Source organism: Betta splendens, chromosome 8, assembly GCF_900634795.4.
Source record: "Betta splendens chromosome 8, fBetSpl5.4, whole genome shotgun sequence".
Lineage (NCBI taxonomy): Eukaryota > Metazoa > Chordata > Actinopteri > Anabantiformes > Osphronemidae > Betta > Betta splendens.
In genome coordinates, this window is record NC_040888.2 from 12,024,959 (window position 1) to 12,039,731 (window position 14,773).

The 14,773-nt window shown below is 43.9% G+C and overlaps 3 protein-coding genes across 3 annotated transcripts; 2 read left to right on the forward strand and 1 right to left on the reverse strand.

Moving 5' to 3' along the window:
• Positions 1-329: 329 nt before the first annotated feature.
• On the reverse strand, positions 330-5,520 carry anapc2 (anaphase promoting complex subunit 2). Its single transcript, XM_029160006.3, has 14 exons — positions 5,169-5,520; positions 4,546-4,795; positions 4,114-4,435; positions 3,591-3,723; positions 3,262-3,478; positions 3,060-3,179; positions 2,685-2,802; positions 2,372-2,550; positions 2,149-2,290; positions 1,910-1,985; positions 1,578-1,781; positions 1,170-1,302; positions 842-1,083; positions 330-761 (listed from the first exon to the last, which is right to left on the reverse strand). Exons 1-14 carry the CDS (start codon positions 5,265-5,267, stop codon positions 552-554), a joined length of 2,445 nt encoding a protein of 814 aa, XP_029015839.1. The 5' UTR covers positions 5,268-5,520; the 3' UTR covers positions 330-551.
• Positions 5,521-6,475: 955 nt separating this feature from the next.
• On the forward strand, positions 6,476-9,807 carry rnf25 (ring finger protein 25). Its single transcript, XM_029160009.3, has 10 exons — positions 6,476-6,621; positions 6,864-6,935; positions 7,310-7,406; positions 7,575-7,642; positions 7,714-7,783; positions 7,911-7,982; positions 8,082-8,228; positions 8,308-8,397; positions 8,505-8,642; positions 8,924-9,807. The coding sequence occupies exons 1-10, from the start codon at positions 6,605-6,607 to the stop codon at positions 9,578-9,580; spliced, it is 1,428 nt and encodes a 475-aa protein (XP_029015842.1). The 5' UTR covers positions 6,476-6,604; the 3' UTR covers positions 9,581-9,807.
• A 736-nt stretch (positions 9,808-10,543) lies between these two features.
• Positions 10,544-14,505, forward strand: kat8 (K(lysine) acetyltransferase 8). The gene is made up of 11 exons (XM_029160008.3): positions 10,544-10,970; positions 11,327-11,401; positions 11,510-11,688; positions 11,761-11,814; positions 11,966-12,130; positions 12,303-12,392; positions 12,525-12,665; positions 12,762-12,855; positions 13,226-13,376; positions 13,478-13,632; positions 14,305-14,505. The coding sequence occupies exons 1-11, from the start codon at positions 10,667-10,669 to the stop codon at positions 14,367-14,369; spliced, it is 1,473 nt and encodes a 490-aa protein (XP_029015841.1). The 5' UTR covers positions 10,544-10,666; the 3' UTR covers positions 14,370-14,505.
• The last annotated feature ends 268 nt before the right edge of the window (positions 14,506-14,773 follow it).

The window sequence follows — 14,773 nt, forward strand, 5'->3', positions numbered from 1 at the left end:
TACAAGTCAGAGCAGGCTACTGAGGGGTGTAATGTGAATGCTCCTGTCTAGACTTATCGTTTGTTTGAACCATGGGCTCTTCTGCAAAAACAAGAGCACGTTCTAAGGAATATTCCAGCAGAGCGTTAGTTTCAGCTCTAAAGTGACAGAAACCAGAAATAAGGGTGGTTCCCTAACGGCTCAAGATTTCCTAATAAGCAGGCAGGAAGTAGCTGTTAGTCATCCACATGTGTCCGAGGTCCAACTGCTGAAGTAAGATGCACCAATGTGGGGAAAAAGACTCTACGGGGCTTTACTTTGGAACGAGAAGAAAAGAATCGACACTTATGCTTGATAAAGTGTTTTTATCACAGTTGGTGTCTGCACTGATGAAAACTTCACTCTGAAACTGAACTTGTCCATCTCCAGCTACAGATGCGTGTGATGTCAGACTGAACCTGAAACACAGGGTGCATGAGCGAGCAGACAGTCCTTCTCGCATAACGCGAGAGTTATTCACGCCTTCCACATCTGAAGGCAGCATTTCAGCTGTTTATTGTCCCAGTTTTCCCTCAGTTGGACTTGGGGAGTCTGTAGACACCTGCAGAGACCAACAGCTGATGTTCCCTGACCTTCCTCTGCAGGAAGGCTTCCAGCTCGTTGACGTCCATCTCCGTGACGACGGGTCCCGTTGCAACGAACATCCGGAGCATTGAGTGGATTCGTTCCAGTGTCATGCTGTCCAGGTTGGTCAGCATTGCCTGGATGTAAGCCCAGAACAGCTGCAGAAACAGACCGTGTTAAGGTTCTTCCTGTTAAACCATGTTGCATGTTGGAGCATGTTTTCGTGTGATGCGAGCACCTGAAGCTTCTCCTCCCTCTGCTCAGACTGCGTGGTGGTGTTGGAGTCTCTCTCCTCGTCACTGTCAATCAGCATCACCCCTCTCTCCATCTTTTCTTTAGAGGACCCCGTCTCCACCACGTAGTAGCGCCCACCTGCCTCCTCTCTCAACACACCATGCTGCTGCCACAGGGCTACCTTCCTGTGCACCAGCTCCTTGGGCGCCCCCAGCTTCATACTCAGCTCTTCCAGCGTCCACGAATCTGATGAACAACATACAGCAGCAGATAAATCAGGAATGCACAAACCATCTATGTCTTATCTGATGCACAGTTCAATGCCTCAGTACTTTTTTCCTGAAAGTGTAGGATGATGGCTGCGTGGATGGGGGAGACTGTGAGATTGGTGAGAGTACGATCCTCCAGCTCCACGTCCAGGGTGACAGAACCCAGATGAGGCTTCCAGCTCAGAGTCCTCATAGCCTGAAACACAAAACGAACTACTGTTACTTTTTAACACAACATTTATCTTGTAGCCAACTCTTTGGCAACATGAGCCTCAACCTGCAGCTACATGTTACGCTGGTACACTGTCCATGCCTAAGGAGATAAAGCAAACGCTGATGAGCAGCTGACATTTTAGCTGTAATAATGGTAAATATATTACTGGTTCCAGGACTCCTGCTGAAATCTGCACCAAAAAACCTAAAAACTAAATAATCACTGGTACAAATGAATGAGAAGTGGGTGATCTCCACCTTGAGTTTCTCGTAGCGATGAGTGTACGCCTCCATTGCTTGGCAGACGAGCGGAGGAAGCTCCAGTTTCTCCTCTTTGAGCGGAGGCCAGAACTCCGATGACAGAATAATGGCCGACAGAGACAGCAGCGGTTGCTCCTCCTCTCCCAGCTTTGATTCCTCCTCTCGGATGTTGCTGTTGATCCTCCGAGAGTCTGCCATGTCCTAGTGAAGAGACGGAGGAAAGGAATCTGTGACCAGGCACTTCATCTTCATTTTAAAATAAACAGAGGTACAAGTCATGTGAATGTTTTACAGTATATGGCTGTTATCCATCATTACTGACACTTTACCTTCAGCATAACTTCACAGTAGTGCATGTGAGACTCCCCGAACCTGAGCTTTAGCAGCTCCACATTACGGATTTCCCTGCAATCACACAACACAAGCCAAAAAAATTGTGGAAACCAGCAGATGGTGATCACCTAGCAAAAAGCAGCAGCTTCATAGGAAAAGGGTTTCAACCTTATCTATGCAAAGGCTAGTGCTCTCTTCCAAAACAGTTTCATGCTCTGTTGATGTTGACATGTACCTGGCAGTGTTGTAGTTGAGCTGGTGCAGCAGCCTGTCAGCCAGCACGGCTCTGTACTCGTCTATGAAGATGTCTTTACTGCCGTAGATACTGACCAGCAGACTGATGATGTCTGATGAACGGTGTTTGGAGCCTATTTTATCTGACAAGCATAAAGAATAAACACGTTAGATTCTGAGTAAACCGCAGCTGATACAACTGTCTATCAATACAAAATACTGACCTGGGACGGCATCCGTTGGGTCGGGAGTCCAGTCCTCTGGGTCATTTCCATCTTCATCACTGTCCTGCATCTCCAGAGTCACTGGGTCTCCTCTGGACAGCTCAGAGGCCAAGTCAGTGCAGCCCTCTGCATCTCCTGTGAGCCCAGCCACAATCTGCCTCACCGTGTCCTCCCGAGTCCTGAAATACAGCACCGCTGCCTTATTGAACTTATTGTCCCACTCTTTGTCTGCTGTTGTGGTTCAAATCCTCCTGGTTTATTCCATTTAAGTTTTATGGTGCTCATCGCAATTACATTGGTAATAACACCTCACCTGAGATACTTGCGGATGGGCTGGCAGGCAACCTGGAGGATGACCATGGATGGGTCCAGCTCTCTGAGAGCTTTAATGGCTGAGATGTAAACTGTGAGGATGTCAGATGTGTGGACGCCTGAAAATCCATAAAGACAGAGGCTTAGTTTTAAGTAGCTTCTTGTACTGTGTCTACAAAGACACTGTGCACTAAATTCAAAAGTTAACTTAGCAACTTTTGTTGCCATGTCTTCTTATTTATTTTATTTTATTATATTAGTTTTATTTATGTACAGGGTTGCACAGTCCCTATGAGAGGTGCTGCTTTCATGGCCAGCATAATGTTCCACCAACAGCAGGTATAGTATGTATAGTACATGAGTGTACTGAACTGACCTGGATGTAGCAGGCGGCTTTCAAAAGCAGATTTTAAGGAAGTGAGAAGCTGTTGTCTCTGGTTGGTCCTTTCCAAACAGAACTTGAGATCATCAATGGCAGCTTTAGATTCTGGAAAATCTAAAGCCATGAAAATAATTACAAGTGTGAATTAAAGACTGACCTGAATACAACTGTAAATATGCTAATTCATCTATCATACCTCTAATGATGCTGAAAAGCTCCTCAATCCTCATGTTGACATAGATCCTGCAGAAAAACTGGTGCATGTGGCACCTCCACTGCTTCAGAATGGAGCTGCCAGACTGGTTGGCCTGGATAATGGAAGTACTGGAAGAAGCTACCAAACTGTCTGAAGCGTCTGTGTCCACTTTGCTTGCAAACACTTTGCTCAGCCAGCCCAGAACCAGCTCCAGCCACTGCTCACACAAACAGACCCGGTTAAAATAAACACACTTTCAAGCAACGTCTAGTGAAGACGCGTCATGGAAACTATTTAATGATCAACCTTTCAACACTCAAATGTTTTACCTTCTGGAACTCCAGCAGAAAGGAGCGTTCATACTCGCCCCGGCAGTGCTGCTCCATTCTCTGCTCAATGAGCTTGTGAAGGATGGAGGTAACAGCCTCTGAGCTGACCCACTCCAGCAGCTGTAATTTAGAACTACAACAAGAAATTAATTGAATAAACAAAAGTAAATCCTCCTTAATCCTTTTTGACTTAATACACTTTTATAGTTTTCTTGGCTCTGGTGGCTATTTTCAGACTCCTTTACAGTTTATAGGTCTTTAACTAAATATAAAGCTTAGTTTAGTTCTTCATTCTTTCACTGCTAAATGTTCCTCATTTGTTGTTTGCCTTTCTGCTATGAACAGTGACTTTTTTAGGTTGCTCAATAAAAACTGCTAAACATTTTGAAGAAGACTGAAACCTACAACATAAATGTAAGAACACCATAACAACAGGATAATAACATGTTTTTAAATGGCAGCAACAGGATGTTATTTGTACTACTCTTTATTCCTTGTTGCTGATTTTTCACAGTTCACTCACAGTATCTGGCTGAGCTCCTGTAGTTGTTGCAGGGCGTCCTGACACCAGCACTGCTGTGTCATGACCCCACAACCCGGGCAGAGCCCTCCCTCTGGACCATCAGCAGCCTCAGCTCCATCCTCAGCCTCACCCTCCTGGTTCATATAGACAGAGAAAGTCCTGCTGTAAAACTCCAGCACTCGCTCCTGAAGAACAGGGGAGGGGGAGAAGAGGAGGAGGGCCCGGATGACGGTAAAGGCCCGCTCTTGGAGACCATTGGGTCCTGGGCCGGAGACATCACCACGACCCTCAGTTTGCCACATTCCCAGCCTTTCTAAACCGCCTACAGTGTATGGAGAAAGAAGGAGAGGTTAGAATCCATATGCAGGCTTGGTACACACACAAAAAACCCAGTGATGAGCACTAAAGCAGGCAATTCAAATTTCTAGTCACCCAGAAACGGTTCCAAACGATCCAACAGTGTACGAAAGGCCGTGAGGAGAACCCAGGCCCTGCCTCTCTCCTCCAGCTCGTTCTCCGGCTGTTTCAGTCCACACCAGAACTCTGGCACCACAGATGAAGACAAACGCATCTGCAGCGTTTCCAGCAACCAGCCACCCAGCAGCTGGCCCAGACCATGACTGCACAGCAGGGCCAGGGAGTCGAAGAGGCTCTGATCCGACACCGAGCACTCAGGGGACACCTAGGAATGACCCAGAACACAGATGATGGCAGGGCAGGTTTCATACACAGGGTCAAGTCTAGTGTGTGAAAATACTGTGTGTATTTTTATTAAAGCTCTAGTTCAAAGTATGTTTATTATTGTTAAGGTAACTTCTGAGTTCATACGTAAATATGATGTTAGAGCTTTGCTGTATAGAATAGGGTTACAACCCTGATAAATAGGAAACAACTGAACGCATCAGACGTACGAAAGGCGTCCAGTTAGTAGATAAAGTCATCTCCACAGGAGGGAAACATCAAATCATGACGCATTTGAATGGAGCACTGCCACATCGGTCCGCTCCCCGTTGTCTCCTGCATCTAGAAGGACGATGCTGGTTAAGGCCACTCACCAAAGCTGCTGCGACAGTTTCCCAGGCGTCAGCGACCCCAGGCTCTGCCCCCGATCCTGGTGTGTCGTCCGACTGTGACTCCATCATCAGTTCCTCCATCCTCTTAGACGCGTTTCCACAGACAACGAACTAGTTGATGGCTGTAACAGTTAAACTTCAGAGTGCTTTTCCATGGTATAATGCCGCATGCGTCTCTGTTTGCATTGTAAACAAAACTGTTTAATGGTGATTAAGGATTACAGTAATGATTAATCAGACGAATACACATTTTCATATTATATAGCATCTACTAATATCGCGGGTTTATGTCCTGTTCGCGTTCTTCTTCTTTGGTTTTACTTCTTCTTTGGTTTCTGGCAGAAACTAGGGGAAAGGTCGCTCACTGCTGACCCCTATGGGTAACGACCACATGATCAGTGCCTCGTTGACGTTATGTTTTATTTGTGAAGCTCACAGGAAGTGTTGTTATAACAACTCGTCTTCACCATGGCCAACTTTACAAATACCTTTTGCATAATAAGTGGTAACCTCTGTGGTCAAAGTGAAAACTGCAGCACAGTTGTCTTGTATTGAAATTCGTCTTGCATTTGGGATTCTTTCATAACGCAAAACAAGCAAAGAGCAGACATGTGGTACAAGTAATTATTGATTTGACTGTTTCAGTTGCTGTAATTGAGTAATGAGTATTCAACGCCCTCCAGTGGTCGCACTGAGGAACTGCAACATTACGGCTAAGGACACTCGTACGTGCACAAACAGCTTTTCTGCTTTCTAGTTTCACTTATTAACTAATTACTATATACTGCCTATAGTTATAACGTAAAGCTAGCTACAGTTAGCATCAGACTACTTCCGGTTAAAACAAGAAATAAAAAATAAGCAGCCACACTCTGTCGAGCACCAAGAGAACTCTCCTTGTGGAGATCGCAATGGTTCCTCACAATTTAAAAAGCTCACCACTACAGACAATGCATTTAAATTTTATACCTAGTTATAACAATAATAAAACAACTAACTAACAAAATAAAGTGTTTGAATAGCAAATAATTGACCCAAATAAATCAAGACAACATAATATAAAAAGGAAGAAACGACATTTGATATTGCACTTTCAGACTTGTTTGATAGTTGAATAGTCTGTCATTGGAGGATCTGCTGAGAGATGACGCTGCATCATGAGTCGTTCTGAAACGAAAACGATAGCTTGGCCATCCGCCTCCTCTCCCCTACCTGGACCCCCCACAGATAAAACAAGTGCAAAACAAAATTTGTGAGTCCAGCATCCAGCAGATTCCCGCCATCTGTTGGCCATAATGTGGAACTACCGCTTAAACCAGCTCCTATCAAGTTGGTCAAATTAAGTGTAGCGCTGCTTCCGGGACAGTTTTACTGTGCACTTACGTCAGTTCAGCAGAAGCCCTCACTGAAACATCATCATGGCATCGGAGTGCGAGTGAGTTTGTTGATGGCATGATTTTTACCATCTGATCTTCATAAATGTAGAGACACCCCGCGTGTTTGGTCTGCAGGCAGTGACGGACACTGCCCTCTTATTAAAATGCACTGAAACGCTGCGGCTCTGGTGCAGTTAGCCCCTGAGCTAACGGGCTAACGTTAGCTTGGTTTGTGTGAGTGTCAACCGGGTGGAAAAGCAGCACCGGGAGGCAGTTAACGGCTCCGTGTTTTTCTCCGCAGTGTGCAGTCAGAAATCGAGGTGCTGCAGTCCATCTACGTGGATGAACTGTTGGTCAACAAGAGAGAGGACGGGTGAGAGAGAGCGCTGTGGAGGCAGCACTTCACACTTCAGCCGGAGCTGGAGCTGGGGTTGGAGTTGGATCGCGGAGTGGTTTAGCTGTACGGGGCGGTGGGAAGATTCAAGGAGGGGGAGAGGCTGCCATGAAGCCTGGACTCATACACGAGGATTCAGATTGTTACCAAACACACAGCGATCAGTCTGTTAGTCTAGCTGAGCGTGTGGTTGGTTAAGTAGATGCTTTGACCGCAGTAGATGTTATGTGAGAGAAACCCACCGGTTGCATCTGTTTGACTCTAAGGTGCAGGTTTTATTATAGGAGCCGTGATGACTTCTGGTGTAGTTTTTATTTTGGAAGGTGATGCAGCTGTTTCTGGTTCTCCTCCAGGGGCTGGGAGGTGAGTCTGGTCCTGTACCCATCCACTGCCGAGGATTCTGTGTCCCAGTTTGTCCGAATGACGTTGACTTTAACCCTCGACCAGCAGGTACAACCTCTGTAAAGTTTTCCAGCCTGTGCTGAGGAAGCAGAAAGGCTGTGATTCATTTCTATCAACTCACAATAGAAGGTGTTACCTCATAGTATAAGGCTGTGAAATATGTTGTATCTTTCTTGTAACCAACAAATTCCCTTCCTCTGCGTTGTTGATCCTCAGTATCCTTCGTCTTCTCCATCCATCTCCATTCATAACCCACGAGGACTGTCTGACGACAAGCTCAACAGGTACTGAACTAATTAGAGAAGATTCTTGCGTCACTAAAACATTATAATTGCCTCCACCTACTTTCTCCTAGTGTCCACAGGTGTCTTCAGTCGGAGGCTCAGTCCTGTCTGGGTTCACCGGTGTTGTATCAGCTTATTGAGGTCACTGCATATAACCTTTATTTGTATATAAACAAAGATCATGTGTTTTTATTTTATGTGATGATCAGTAACACTTTGGTTTCTCATCGTGTACTGTTTGTAACTGTCCTCCTGTTTTTTTGTGCAGAAAGCAAAAGAAATCCTGACTGAAAGCAACATACCACATGGAAACTGTGTCATCTGTCTTTACGGATTTAAGGCGAGCTTTGAGTTGATCTGTGCAGAAACGCTTGAGTTCTTCATCTGCTATAAAGAAAAAAAACATAACTGCGCCTCTTCTTGCACGACTTGTCTTCAGGAGGGAGAGACGTTCACCAAGACGAGCTGCTATCACTACTTCCACTCTCACTGCCTCGGCCGCTACGTCAGCCACTCTGAGAGGGAGCTCCGGCAGAGGGAGAAGGAGCTGGAGGAGGACAAGACCAGAGACCGATCAGACTGTCAGGTCAGGTCGCAGCTGATGTATTAGCAGTAACGCTTGAGATGAGCGAAATCCTGAATGCTCACTTTGAACCGTCCAACAGGAGCTGACTGTGGTGTGTCCCGTGTGTAGAGAAGCTCTGTCCTATGATGTCGACCAGCTTCTGTCGTCTCCTGCGCCGCAGCTGCCAGAGGTATGAGATTAATACTAGTCTGTAATAGTCTGGCTGCTGCTTCCTGTTTCACGAACAAGCTTTTCATTTCTACGGTTAGATTAATCACAGCTGTGTTTTTCACTAAGATGGACAAAGCAGCAACTGCTTCAGATTTTCAGCAGAAATGGTTCGAACTGCAGAAGCTTTTGGAAAGACAGAGGGCAAAAGGTGGAGTCATTGACCCGGAGGTGGAATCAAACCGCTTTCTTATCCATATCAATGAGGTGAGAACGAGCCACATCTTAGATAAGTAACTAAAATACATTTTCATCAAAGAGTTTTTTGATTTATGTGTGTGAAACAGTAAAACACGTCAGTCAGTCACAGCATTCACACCATCCTTGTGAGGAGCAGTGGAAGTAGGAGGTTTGGTTCAGCTACTAACCTGCGTACCTAAACATTTTAGCTGTAGTTTTAAATGTAAAGACTTGAAACTACTAGACCCTTTTGCTCAGCACTATAAGCAGGTTTCTCCTAACACTGCGATTTATGTTGGCTTTCACAGGATCCACCTGTTGCTGAAGATGGAACCCTGGATGCAGAGGTCTCTTCTGGCCCCCCAGAACCCTCTGCCTCTTCTACATCCTGTGGTGAAACTGGTGTCAGGTCAAATCATTTTTCTGGACCCCCCGACTGCAGGGGTGGTCAGAGCCAGAGGCGTCGGACCCAGGTGAGGGGGCCCAGGAGAGGAGGAGTAAGATCCAGACCACATCATGGTAGAGCTACCCCCATCACAGAGCAGTTGGACAGAATCGCTCTGTCCTCAGAGTGCACTGACAGACCAGTAAAAGCCAAAGCTCAGGTTTGTCCTGAGCAACACATGGAATCAAATGCAGAATTGTGTCAGTTGAAGACAGGATGGGAGGGTTACCCAGAGCAACAGCACAAGCAGGTGTCCCCAGACGACCAGCCAGTTCACAAGTCACCTTTGGAAGGGGAGTGCCAGAACGCTGCTGCAGAAACTGCAGAGAACTATGGCCATCGTGGAAGAAGAAGGGGCCCTCAGCGATCTGGGCCACACGGCGGAGGCCCTGGGCCAGGACGGTATCATTGGGACTGGCGAGCTTCAAGAAGCCGGGGAGGAGGGTCCCATCGGGGTCATGGCAGAGGCCTCCAGCAGAATGTGGTGGAGAGAGAGAGGGGGAGAGAAGAGGTGCTATGACAAAGGGCAACAGGAGGGCCAGTGAACAAGTGTATGTGTGCCTCCATTCTGAATTTGCTTAGATTAAAGCCCTGCACCAGAAAATCAGACTTTCATTGTAGTATCTTATCCTGTTCATCACTCGTACCCTGGGTCCTGCACACTAATATCAGAAACTCATGGCTGGTTTTTGTTGTAATGCAATATGACATGAAGGAGCAGATTAAATTTTCTCTGGTTGTCAGCGAGTTACTGTGTTTCTGTTAAATAGAATTATTGTCTACTTAATCTACCTCAATTAACTTTAATGTTTCTACGTTAGTACAGTTACATTGGCTGGGGTTATTGCTACAATAATTTATAAACATTACCCTCCAAAGGTTAGGACAAACCTCATTGTAATGGTTTTCCTTATTACCATGACCTTATTAATTAAGGCAAGAAATTCCACAAATGAGCCCCGACAAGGTACATGAAGTGAAAACTATTTCAGGTGACGACCTCACGAATCTCACTGGGAGAAGCGTCTGCAAAGCAAAACTATCTAATACATAAAACTAAGTGTGTCCAACCTTTGACTGGAAGATTATGTAATAATGAAAATAATAATCTTCATAGATTAACCTGTTTTACAAAGTGCTTGACAAAAACTCAAAACATTATAATTAAAACAAAATAAAGAAATAAAGAATAAAATAAAGAATAAATCAAGAAAACAACACAAAAGTCAAAAGGTTATTACACCTAGGACTTTAGTAGTGTAAAGCAAAATATCATAATTTATTTTTTTTTATTAATTTTTTAATAGCAGAAATGTTTCATAGTTCAGGTTTAGTCTAGTTTACAATCCTCAGTTTATTTGTGAATTTCTTTGATTAAATGTTTTCTATTTTAGCACATATTTGTACAAATAGTGTATGTATCTTCGTTTGCGCATCGTACGTCGGTGCCATGTTGGCTCCTCCCACCTCCATTTGTAGCGTTTGAGTACTAAAGGAGGCGCTTCGCCGCCATCTTGGATTTTTTTTTCTTTTTTGTAGACCAACCCATCACAATTAACTGCGCAGGCTACAAGAGGTGTGTGGTTGTTTTTAAACGACGGAGGGTATGACCGGCGGGGCCGACTTTCACAAGGGCTACAGCAACAAGGACTCGGAGCATAGAATGGATGTGGACCTGGACTCGAGTCACCTGGAAAGTGAGCGGGGGGAGCTGGACAGCAGCCTCCCCGCCGCCTGCTCCTCCAACGGCAGTGGCGGGGAAGAGGACGACGGGGAGGCCGTTGGTCGCGCGAGAGGAGCAGGAGGCTCTAGTATGCAGCACAACCCGGGAGGAGGCGGCGGCAGGGAGCAGGAGGTGTCGGTCGAAATAGGGGAGACGTACTTGTGTCAAAGAGCCGACAAGACGTGGCGTGAGTTGACCCTCTGGTTCTGGTTCGTTTAGACAAGGATCACCGGAGAATTATTGCTGCTTAGCGTCACCGACCTAGTGGAAGAACTTCACTGAGCCGATGCGAACTTTGTGTCAGTTCCTCAGCGCAAGCGTCATAATTTGGGTTAATTTTTTATTTAGATTTTCTCACTATGGATTTTCCGTTGTTTTACTGTTTAACAGGTTGAGTAGCTGTTGGTAATAACACAAGTTAGCCGCTAATAATGATGTAAAGTAATGATGGTAATAAAGTTTAGCGAGACGTTCGGTCAAAAGCCAAAACGCGACTTTTCCAGACAAATTGTTCTTAACTGGTTTGTGTTGTTTTTCTTTCAGATACAGCAGAGGTCATTCAGTCCCGACTGAATGAGCAGGAGGGCAGAGAGGAGTTTTACGTCCACTATGTAGGATGTGAGTACATCACTGATGCAGTCACGAACTCTCATCTTTCTGATCCTTCTGTTAAGTCCACTGTTCCCTTCTCTCACGATGATCATCTTGTTCTATTCTGACATGAAGTCAACAGGCGCCTAGATGAGTGGGTGGATAAGTCCCGTCTGGCGCTTACGAAGACGGTGAAGGATGCAGTGAGAAAGAGCACGGAGTCCGGAGGCGTCGGCGATTTGGGAGACCAGCCTGAAAGGAAGATCACCCGGAACCAGAAGCGCAAGCACGATGAGATCAACCATGTTCAGAAGGTTGGGGTGTTTTCCATCGGACACACATTCTCCCAGGCGTTGGTACGTCTTTAATGAGGGGTTTCATTGCAGACATATGCAGAAATGGACCCAACAACTGCTGCACTGGAGAAAGAGCATGAGGCGGTAAGTGTGTGTGTGTGTGTGTGTGTGTGTGTGTGTGTGTGTGTGTGTGTGTGTGTGTGTGTGTGTGTGTCCCTCCCTATCTGCTTTAGTTGTAATTTAGATATCCAGCAATTAATATCTAATATGGCTTCACCTTGCATTTCTCCAACAGATCACAAAAGTGAAGTATGTGGATAAGATTCAGATCGGAAACTTTGAAATTGACGCCTGGTACTTCTCACCGTTTCCAGAAGATTATGGAAAGCAGCCCAAACTATGGATCTGCGAGTACTGTCTTAAATACATGAAGTATGAGAAGACCTTCAGACATCACCTGGTCAGTCTAGAGTTTACTTTGGTTTATCTTGCAGGGAAGATTGTAGAATAGGTTTGAATTAAGCGTATTGTAACTTTTTTTTAATCTCCGAAATCCAAATGTTATGTTCAGCAAAAAAGACAAACTATTATCATGATAACATAAGTTCATACGCCTCCTTTGATCTCCTCAGTCCCACTGTCAGTGGAAACAGCCACCAGGAAAAGAAATCTATAGAAGGAGCAACATATCTGTGTATGAGGTGGATGGTCGGGACCATAAGGTGAGTTTGTGCCATGATTTTGATTCTAATGCAAAGGTATTAACAAATTATGAAAACAATTATTTAGTTATTTAAATTTAAAAAGGCAGATATTTGTTGGTGTTATAACTTATTATTTGTTTCTGTTTGCAGATATACTGTCAGAATCTTTGTCTACTAGCAAAACTATTTCTCGATCACAAGACGTTATATTTTGATGTGGAGCCGTTTATTTTCTACATTCTTACTGAAGTCAACAAACAAGGAGCACACATTGTAGGGTACTTTTCCAAAGTAAGGGATTATTGAGGATCTGCAAACTCTCTGAAAAGTTTTTTATTGACTAGAAGAGCTGAGTGAGCTCATGTGTTGCTCTTTGCTGTTTTCTAGGAGAAGGAGTCTCCAGATGGGAATAATGTGGCCTGTATCCTCACACTCCCACCCTACCAACGCAGAGGCTATGGAAAGTTTCTTATTGCTTTCAGTAAGTTTTTTTTTTTTTTTTTCCAGCCAATGATTACTTTTATCTATGTTTGTTTTTATTAATCAAACATCAAGCTTTTGGTAAGTGTGGGAAGCATTTGGGGAAAAAGCAGTTTCCCTACACTTGATATCATTTGTGTATGAAAGTTGGCGGGACAAAACAGAGGCTGACTGGAAGATTTCAAACTGGAAATGACATCATGCACTTGGAAACCTTACTTTTCATCATTTAGGACGAATATGTTGTATAGGTGTTGCATACTGTAGCATAATAAAAGATGGATATTTTACACAGGAGGATTTTTTCAGGAATATATATATTATATATCTATAATTTTGATTTTTTTTGTCTTGTGCTGATGTGTCTTTAGGTTATGAGCTGTCCAAGCTGGAGAGTACAGTCGGTTCTCCAGAGAAGCCTCTGTCAGATCTGGGGAAGCTGAGCTACAGAAGTTACTGGTCCTGGGTTTTGTTAGAGATCCTAAGGGACTTCAGAGGAACACTATCAATCAAAGACCTCAGGTAGACATCATGTCAGGCATTTATGGAACACCAGCACAATAAATGATACTGTTAATGTTACATAACTGATCCCCCAAATATCTTATGTGTTTGAATCCCAGCCAGATGACTAGCATCACACAGAGTGACATTATCAGTACTCTGCAGTCGCTCAACATGGTGAAATACTGGAAAGGTCAGCATGTTATATGTGTGACACCAAAACTGGTGGAGGAACATCTAAAAAGCGCCCAATACAAGAAACCACCAATCACAGGTAAGTCCAGGCATTACATCACAAACTTTAGCCAATGACTTTACTTTCCTAATTTATTTCAACAAACAAACCAAAAATACTATAATCAAAAATATATCATGAATGATGATCCTTAGATGTTCAGGCCTCTAGCAGGATGTTAAATTTAAAGTCTACTGTACTGTAGCCCTGAGAAATTACACTACAGTAGTATCTACTAATACAAAGCACATGAAATGATTGAGTAGAGAGATCATAGTGAGTAAGTGAGTGAGCTAAGATGGTAGGGACGCAACCTTCTTAATCAATAAATTAATCATGCTAGGCCAATTAATGAAGCACGCCTTGTAACAGTAGAGGGCAGGCAGGTTACACTTGACCATTTTAAAAGCAAATAAAAAGATACATATATGACATGTACCAGCAGCTCTGATTTTCACAAATGGTGTAATATCTGGATCTCACACATTACTTCACTTATGCTGTGTCACATCATGGTGCGACTTCTCCAAGTGAGACTACAAGCATGTAATTAGGTTTTAGAGAGCCAAATTAGAATCTTGGGATACGTGTGCTATTATTCGTATGGCTTAAAGTCATAGTAGTTAGTCTTCCAAAAATCCTATTTCATCCATTTTATGTTTTAATCTTCAGAGCTGATGTGTCTCACTAATTGCATCTTCTTTGTTACAGTGGACACCACATGTTTAAAATGGGCGCCACCTAAAAATAAACAAGCCAAGCTGTCCAAGAAGTGAGCAGTGATCCCACAGCTGTCTTTCAACCAGCATCTGTATATGGTCGATCAACTTCCACTTTCCTCCTCTCCTTCTGTCATGTGCATATTATTTGTAGCATCTGTCAATATTTTTTTAAAACATGTTTTTAAAAACAGATGTGTCTCCTTAATTTTATTTTAATGAGTCTGAACTGGTTCTAAATGTATAGAGTCTGTGTATGTGAAAGAAGTCACACCAATGATAAGTAAGAGCTCCTCACATTGGTGTTCAGATATATGGATGCGTAAATAAAAATATTCATAGCTGTACAAACAGCTACATTTAAAGCCAAAGAAGCAAATTCAATAAGGATGGTCAAAAGAATAAAACAGTATCATAAAAAGTATTAACTGTAAAAGTTAAATGCTGCCACAGAAACTAAC

Excerpts from the sequence above, each read along its gene's own strand:
- rnf25 (XM_029160009.3), top strand. Across the intron at positions 7,784-7,910 it reads TGTTGTATCAGCTTATTGAG|AAAGCAAAAGAAATCCTGAC; the intron begins GTCACTGCATAT and ends TTTTTTGTGCAG. Across the intron at positions 8,643-8,923 it reads TTCTTATCCATATCAATGAG|GATCCACCTGTTGCTGAAGA; the intron begins GTGAGAACGAGC and ends TGGCTTTCACAG.
- anapc2 (XM_029160006.3), bottom strand. The coding sequence starts at position 5,267 with ATGGAGGAACTGATGATGGAGTCACAGTCGGACGACACACCAGGATCG. Across the intron at positions 4,796-5,168 it reads AAACTGTCGCAGCAGCTTTG|GTGTCCCCTGAGTGCTCGGT; the intron begins GTGAGTGGCCTT and ends GGTCATTCCTAG. Across the intron at positions 1,303-1,577 it reads ATCGCTACGAGAAACTCAAG|GCTATGAGGACTCTGAGCTG; the intron begins GTGGAGATCACC and ends TTTGTGTTTCAG.
- kat8 (XM_029160008.3), top strand. The coding sequence starts at position 10,667 with ATGACCGGCGGGGCCGACTTTCACAAGGGCTACAGCAACAAGGACTCG. Across the intron at positions 10,971-11,326 it reads AAGAGCCGACAAGACGTGGC|ATACAGCAGAGGTCATTCAG; the intron begins GTGAGTTGACCC and ends TTTTTCTTTCAG. Across the intron at positions 11,689-11,760 it reads AGATCAACCATGTTCAGAAG|ACATATGCAGAAATGGACCC; the intron begins GTTGGGGTGTTT and ends GTTTCATTGCAG.